Source organism: Drosophila hydei, unplaced genomic scaffold, assembly GCF_003285905.1.
Source record: "Drosophila hydei strain 15085-1641.00,03,60 unplaced genomic scaffold, DhydRS2 tig00000283-arrow-arrow-pilon, whole genome shotgun sequence".
In the NCBI taxonomy this organism is placed as follows: domain Eukaryota; kingdom Metazoa; phylum Arthropoda; class Insecta; order Diptera; family Drosophilidae; genus Drosophila; species Drosophila hydei.
Genome location: NW_022045702.1, coordinates 1550957 through 1558665, shown reverse-complemented (window position 1 = coordinate 1558665; position 7709 = coordinate 1550957). Strand labels below are relative to the sequence as shown.

The window sequence follows — 7709 nt, the reverse complement described above, 5'->3', positions numbered from 1 at the left end:
TCGAATGAGTGTGTGATATATATGTATGCAATAGAGGGGGTTTGGATTTAGGTTTATACTATGCATATATATATATATATATATATATATATATATATATATGTATGTATTTAATTGTAGTAGTAATGCTGATACAGCGAGTATATCCTAATTGGGGCACGACTCCCAATGTGTGTCCCAGGCGCGTACCTGAAACAAATTGGAATTGTTAAATGGAGCTAGGATATAGACAGTCCTCGCTCACCTGACATTCACGACTGCAGTACCATTGATTCTGGCAGCTGGCGCACATGTAGGTGGCCTTAAAACGTTCACAGTATTGGCAACGACGCTCCACCTCTAGATCCGGCCCATTCGTAGCAACGCTCAAGCGTTTGCTGCGATTGTTAATGGTATTGCGATTTGTTTGGTTCACGGCACGATCCAGCGAATCGAGACCATGCAGCAGATCCGAACGATACATGGAATGTAGATCGCTTAACTAAAATAAATATATATCTTTATACAGAGCTTGGGATAGGCTAAAACTTCAGGGCACCCACTTGCGTAGTTGTATCGCTGCTTTTGCGCTGCTGATTAGCACCAAGGGGACTGCTGTTGAACAATGGCTTGAGTGGCACCTCGTTATCAAAACGATTGTTGTCCAGGGAGTGCGTTTGGCTGCGTTGTTGCGTGTCGATTGGTTGCTGTTGGCGATATGTGGAGGAGGCAGCGAGATCGGCCGTAGAACCAGTCAGCTGTTTGGACTCATTGATCAGCTGCTGATAACTGCAAATGGAATATGTTTAAGAGGCGTGTACATAATCAAAAACATATTCTGACTTTACCGAGAAGGCGGCTTATTACGCTTGCTTAGCTCCTCTAGCTGTTCGTGTTTATAATCGTCACGCGTGCCAGATGATCGTGCATATACAGTTGAGTGATTGGGTAGCGAGGACGAACGCATAGCTGGCAATGAGTCACGTCTCTGCTGCGACACTGCTTCACAATGTTGAGGTGGAGGTGGCGGCATGGATAACTCGGCGAGCGAAGAAGCCTTGTTCTGCAGACCCAAGGCCCTGTTGGATAGATATTAGAAATCTTTATAAGTAACAAATAATAGTCAATGAAACACAGATTTATATATACCCGCGCAATATCTTGATATCATCCAGTCCATTCTCCACTCTATTAATCATCTGCTCCAAGGCGCTGACGCCGTACTTCGATGGCATTGGCGCATTTTGTTCGCTATGCAGCAGCGAATGCATTTCGTATAGTTCCGATGTGCTGCAATTCTTGTTAAGTATGGAAGGCAGAATCTCCTTCATTATTAGTATGCGCTCCTTGCGCTCGATGCGCGCTAACAATTCCTCCTTGATGGAACGCAAATGTAGCAGACGATTGTGCTCCTCCTCTTTCTGGTAAATCAAACTATCCAGCGTCTTGAGATCCGCTTCGATGCGCAACTTTTCCTCACCATAAGACTTGAGTTCCGGCTTAACAGCTCGTACCTTATCCGACATTATCTCGTCCAGCTCTGTATAGAGATCCTTGACACGCTGATGAAAGACTGCGTCGCTGTTGGTGTTGTTCATATCAACAGAGGATTTATTGCGAGTGGAAGTACCCTGAAGAGTTTGCGTTTGCTTGGATTCAGCAACACGTTGCTTGGGACGTGGTGATTGCGGCTGCGGCGGCGGCTGCGGCTGCTGATTCTGCTGCAACTGTTGTGGCTGCTGTAGCAGCTGTTGTTGTACCTGTGGAAGCTGAGGCGGCTGTTGCTGTGCCTGTGGAGACTGCTGCTGTAGTGTGTAGGGCGTGACAAAAGAGTTCAAGTCAATTGTAGGCTGCTGCTGCTGCTGCTGCTGCTGTTGCACACCGGTTTGAGCCAAAACTGTGACGTCTGCCTTCACATTCTGCGCGTCCAGTTGCTTCTGATTAATAAAGACTACTTCCATGGGCTCGGTGGACGGCGAAGGTGTCTCTAGGCTAAACGATATAGACGCCATATTCTCTGGCTGTGTTTGCGCCTGATGCTGCTGGCAGATCGCCTTCTTTTGTGCATAATATTCTATGCCACTTGACGGAGACAACGAATAGGGTGCGCCAGCTTTGAACGCGTTTAAGGGTTCGACATTGGTTCTATTGGTTGGCTTATGCAGCGGAGTTGTCGGTGGTGCTGTCGGTGTTTGCTGTAGTGTTAGAGGTGTTGGTGTTGGTTGTGCCTGTTTTACAGGCTCTGCATAAGGAGTTAATTCTATAACTTCATCATCCAAATCTTCAGTTGGCAAAGATTTGGTGCGCTTCTCATTATGTGCCTCCACGGCTGGTGGTGTGACCGAACGACGACGTTTGAGTGTGGCATCTTCTACAACCATATCCAAGCAAGCTTGAGGTTTTAGTGCAGGCAGCTCCAAGTCCTGCAACTCTTGCAACTGTTGCTGTTGGCTGTTATTGCAGCCTGCTGCCTCTTCAATAACAGGCTCTGCTGCTATAGCTGGTTTTATAGTCAGGAACTCATCCAGCACGGAGCCATTTTCAGCAGGAGTAGCCTCTGCCTCTGATTGGATTTCCAACTGCAAGGCGAACGGCGGCGGTGTCTTTGAAGCCACTTTTTGCTGCTGATGTTGCAAGTTGGCAGCTGGAATTTCGTTGGGTTTCTCTGGTGAATCCTCATTCTCGGTATCATCAATACAGATCAGATCCGGCGACTGGCTGCCCGTGCGACTGCGACTGCGACTGTGACTGCGACTTCGGCTGCGACTCCGATTAGGAGTGCGTTGTCTACGTTGCTGTTGTTGCAGTTGTAAGTGCTGGTGCAGCTGCTGCTGCTGATGTTGTTGGAGTTGTTGCTGTTGCAGTTGGCGTGCTTGCTGCTCCATTTCTATAGCTCGCTTGGCTGCTCGGTACTCGACCATGCGCTTGGCCTGTGCATGGCGTTTGGGCAACGACCGCTGCAACTGACTCATGTAGTCAGTTTTATGGGTAAAACGTTGATTCAGCCTGTTCAAAGAGAATTATTAAGTTGTATAATTCAAGAAATAATATGTTTCGTTACGGTTTCTCACTCTCAAATTTACAGACAAGACATTTGTCACAAGATTTGCTTTCTGATTGACGGAAGATGATAGAATGCTTGCCAAATACCTCTTTGGCATTGACAGATTTGACTGGAGTACGACAAAGCTCTCGATTTCACTACCTAAGCAACCCTAGAAAGCTGGAATAGCTATTGGCAACTAATGCTTGAATCCGAATATTCATTTTTCAATTGGCTACTTTGATAAGTCCTGCATAGGAGCTTGAGATGGAAGGTTCACTAATTAAAAATTAAAAATAGTACAACTCACTAGCTTAAAAGTTTTCTAAAGTACTTAGCAGCAGCTCAGGCATTGGAAGATGTGTTTTCACTTCAAATTTAAAGAGTGAAAGCTAGATAGCCATAGCTAGTTGACTCGAGAGTTCAGTGAGTGCCCTACAGAAGCACAATTATTCAAAGTTTGGCTTTAAATTTAAATTTAAAATTTTTAATCAAGATCAAGAGCTGAAGTATTCGTCTGAGTAGCAAATTAGTGAGAAACTCAACGGATCTGTAACTCAAATATATAATATATAGATGTAGCCAATCGACTATATATACCATTTTATGCTGCGCCGCTTGAAATACAAATTAGCCTTATTATCGCGCTGCATTTGCTTGATCTGCCGCTGTGTATGCTCTCGATTAGCTGGCGGTTTACTGGAGACGGCAATTGCATCCACATCCTCAGACAGTTTTCGTGGCGTGGTGGAAGCGGTGCTGTCTGTTTTAGTCGGTGAGGTGTCGTTCGATTTGTTGGCTGACTTGGCCGGTTGCGTTTGTTGTTTGCTAACAGCCATATCCATTAATCCATCATCGTCTTCGTCGTGGCTGTATTCATCGCTGCTCAGTTGCGAATTGGACGAGTCGTAAATTTCCACGTTCGACATGGTTCAAAACAGATCAACGCACACTCACAGTTAACTGTAATCTTTAATACATGTAGTACGATCAAATAATTATGTATGTTTGCCATACTTACACGCTGCACAAATTTTTTTTCGCTCTTGCAGGAAAAAAGCGTCTGCGTCTGCCGGCAGAATTTCTGTGTCCGTTGTTGCCGTCGTCAAATGCTTAATATACACTTGCTCTATAGGCAAAACTATGTTTCTTTGATTGCACACACTCCACCTTTTGGCTATTGGATTAGTACTTTTATTTTTCTTAATTATTTTCTAGCATTGCAAAAAATTTGCGGCGACGACGGCTTTTATTCGTGTCTGAATAGTGGAGGATGGCAATAAAAGAAGAAGAACTGTTTTTGCTGTTATTGACATTTAACATACACACCGCGTTTAACAGCTGTTGGGAATGTTAATTAACAGCCGTCGCTGCCGTTACTCGTTGAATGAATTTAAATGAAGTAAAGAATATTTTTTAAATATGCCAATTTATATCACGTCGTAACAAATCTGGTTATATGGGAAAAATGTAACTTAAGAAAGTGGTTGATAAAAGATTCATAATTTATTTTAACAGCCAGATTGAAATTTTTTGTTGTGCTGGTGAGGAGCACTTATTGTACATAGATTACCAGTCTATCGATTATGTATCGGCTCACAAAACTTATCGACATTGCGTAAGGCTTTCGACAGAACGATAGGCACTTGTTATCAAAGCTCTAGTATTTAAATAACAACAATTTGCACATGCTACCACAAAAGCATGTTCAATACAATTATTTATAGAAACGACTCGCAGCGAAAAGCCGAAATAAAAGTAAACCCATATCATAAATATATCCAATTTGTTAAATAAATGCCGCTAACGCAAAATGCTCATTAACATTTTAATTAGGTTTTGAACCAATAATTTGTCTCAGAACGAATAATATATATTGACTACATAGACTTACACATACATACAGAGAAGCAAACAAGTGCCCCAGGTGGTTGTGTGTGTGTATGATACCGATAATAATAGCGTGTAATAAGCAGAATTCGTTCAACTGAACTATAGCCACCTTCCCGGGTCATAAAATTATTCTCACACACACATGCACACACTCATAAGTATAAATATGTGGGTGTGCGCGTTTCATTTCCTCTATCTTGGCCACACGACCCATCGAACAACAGCGACGGCGACGGCGACAGCGACGACATTTGTTCTCTCTTTCCATTGATAACGGTAAAGGGTGATTAGTTTGTTAATCACCAATATCAGCGCACAGTCAATGGAATTACAACTGGAAGAAAAGTTAAACACACTTCAGCGTTTAGTTGAGCACGGCAGCTGGCTGTGTAAGTAAGGAAGTCGCTCCTCGCTATTTAGCCACCAATTCCATTTAGATCGGGTAAGTGTGCGTCATTTGTTAATGATAACTGAAAGTGTGATCTTGCATATTGGAAAGCCAGTTTAAAAGCGCACATAATCTAGCTCGAGCTATGTCCGTATATACGTACATATGTTATAACTGTTTAGTTAGTGTAGTTATATGCATGTTTAGTTACGTAAAGGTCGTCAAGGTTAGGCGATCATTTTATTTGAACAAATCTCATGGCAGCAGGAGCTGGGATGTTTTCTGCGTGAACTAGTTTTTTGATCAATTGAAGGAATCTGCTTGTGAAGCAGTTCTTTGAGTAGAGCTTAATTTGGTCTAATTTGAGCGAATATTCCAAATGGACGAGCTCCTTAGAGCCATTGGAGTTATCTATGTGAACTAGTTTGTGCTGTAGGAACAAGGAGCAGGGAATTGAATAGGAACTGATGCAATTGAAGTAACTTTGTCAAGTGAACAAGTTTTTTTTGCCGCATGGGGCGATCAGCGAACGATTATCTCAACGGAAGCTTGATAGTCTAATTATCAATCTATACTAATAAAATTTGAAATTTATTTATAATCTAAAAAATATTTATATAATTTCTAACATTTCTTATCTTTAGCTTCCAACATGGTTATACCAAATGTGCTGAAAAAAACCACTTTATCCCACCTGATAATTGCGATAACATTCTTCTCCTGCGGATTCGGTTGCAATATCGCGCAATGTCTGCTCATGATTTTTGTCAAGCCCTTTAGCCCAAGACTATTCAGGAAGCTATCGTACTATCCCCTATATGCCTTCTATTCACGTATGTAACTATGTTTATATTGAATCTAGAATCATTTCTTAATGGTATTTTCTACGGCTTTTCAGAGATGGTAGTCCTGGCCGAGTGGTATGGCGGCGGCAGGTTGCGCATCTTTATGGACAGCGATGATTTGAAGCTAGCTGGCAAGGAGAATGGCGTAATCCTGATGAATCACACCTATGAAGTGGATTGGCTTGTGCTTTGGATGTTGCTCGATAAACTGAAAATGTTGGGCACTTCGAAAGCGTTTGCCAAGAAGCCAATTAGGTATTTGCCAGTGCTGGGCTGGGCCTGGTGGATGGCGGAGTTTGTCTTCCTCAATCGTGACTTTGAAAAGGATAAGGCAATTATTGCCAAACAGTTGAAGATAATTTTCTCCTATCCGGATCCCGTTTGCTTGCTGCTCACAGCGGAGGGCACACGATTCACTCCCGCCAAGCACGAGGTCTCCCTGAAATTTGCCAAGGAGAAGGGCATGACGCCGCTCAAGCATCATTTGATACCACGCACAAGAGGATTCACATCCAGCCTGCCCACATTGCGTGGCATCTGCCCGGCTATCTATGATATGAATTTGGCGTTCAAGCGGGATTCCGATGTGCCCATAAATCTAAATTCTGTCTTGAACGGCGAGAAGCTGCATCCGTATATCTTTGTCCGACGCTTCCCCGTGGACAAAATCCCGACGGACGAGAAGGAAGCCGCTGCCTGGTTGCAGAATCTTTATGTGGAAAAGGATCGCATAATCGACAGCTTCCACGAGACGGGCAGCTTCTTCAAGAACTCGGGCATCAAGGAAGTGCCCAGCATCCTCTACGAGCCCCGTCTCATCAGCCTGATCTGCTTCAGCTCTATAGCCATTGCGTCGATTGGCTCCCTAATCTATTATCTGATCTTCTCTTTGCTGACTGCCAATTGGTGTGGTGTCATCATTGTTGTATCTGTTTTTGCATTATGTAAGTGTGCTAAAAGTTTCATCGATTCTATATCAATTTATATAAATATCCTCGATTTCTTCCAGTTTCGGCGCTGCTGAGAAGAGCTAACAACATTACGCAGATCAGCAAAGGATCCAGCTACGGCGTCGCGGATGACAAAGCGAAAACCAATTAAGTTTTAAGCTTGTTTTTTTTCAACGGGTATTTAGGCGTTATATACATGCATTTGCATGTATATATTTTAGTTAACGATTTTTATAAACGATTTGATAATAAATGAATGAAAAGTGAGGAACATTTCTTTAAATCATTAAATTATATATCAATTTAGAAACGATCATTATCATGCCTGGACTTTGGCATAGACTGGTTATCGAGTTGTTCGCTTATTGAATAACTGCAGTCAATGAGTCAGGCTGATTAGATAAAATTTATAATGTTTATATATACATATATGCGAAGGCAACGAAAAGAGGTATAACATATTTTGGTAGCCTTTAGAGCGATAATGTCTTTTCCCTGAAACTTTTATGAGTTCTTTCGACTAATAAATACTTACCGCCATCCAGAGCTTTAGCAACAACAAAAATACACAACAATAATTAAATCTTATCAGACCAAAACATTTTTTTATT

At 42.5% G+C, this 7709-nt stretch overlaps 2 protein-coding genes across 4 annotated transcripts; one reads left to right on the top strand and one right to left on the bottom strand.

The window, feature by feature from the left end:
• Positions 1-96: 96 nt before the first annotated feature.
• LOC111604694 (mediator of RNA polymerase II transcription subunit 15) lies at positions 97-4521 on the bottom strand. 3 transcript variants are annotated; one of them, XM_023322865.2, is made up of 8 exons: positions 4348-4521; positions 4044-4281; positions 3623-3985; positions 1129-2985; positions 828-1058; positions 543-768; positions 245-481; positions 97-189 (listed from the first exon to the last, which is right to left on the bottom strand). In XM_023322865.2, the coding sequence occupies exons 3-8, from the start codon at positions 3949-3951 to the stop codon at positions 148-150; spliced, it is 2922 nt and encodes a 973-aa protein (XP_023178633.2). In that variant the 5' UTR covers positions 3952-3985; positions 4044-4281; positions 4348-4521; the 3' UTR covers positions 97-147. The 3 variants fall into 3 exon arrangements, with proteins under 3 accessions (XP_023178633.2, XP_030079640.1, XP_030079641.1); XM_030223780.1 differs by lacking the exon at positions 4348-4521 and having other exon boundaries at positions 3623-3992; positions 4044-4317; XM_030223781.1 differs by lacking the exons at positions 3623-3985; positions 4044-4281; positions 4348-4521 and adding an exon at positions 3051-3147.
• A 575-nt stretch (positions 4522-5096) lies between these two features.
• LOC111604669 (1-acyl-sn-glycerol-3-phosphate acyltransferase delta-like) lies at positions 5097-7308 on the top strand. Its single transcript, XM_023322831.2, has 4 exons — positions 5097-5357; positions 5948-6136; positions 6202-7092; positions 7158-7308. The coding sequence occupies exons 2-4, from the start codon at positions 5956-5958 to the stop codon at positions 7247-7249; spliced, it is 1164 nt and encodes a 387-aa protein (XP_023178599.2). The 5' UTR covers positions 5097-5357; positions 5948-5955; the 3' UTR covers positions 7250-7308.
• The last annotated feature ends 401 nt before the right edge of the window (positions 7309-7709 follow it).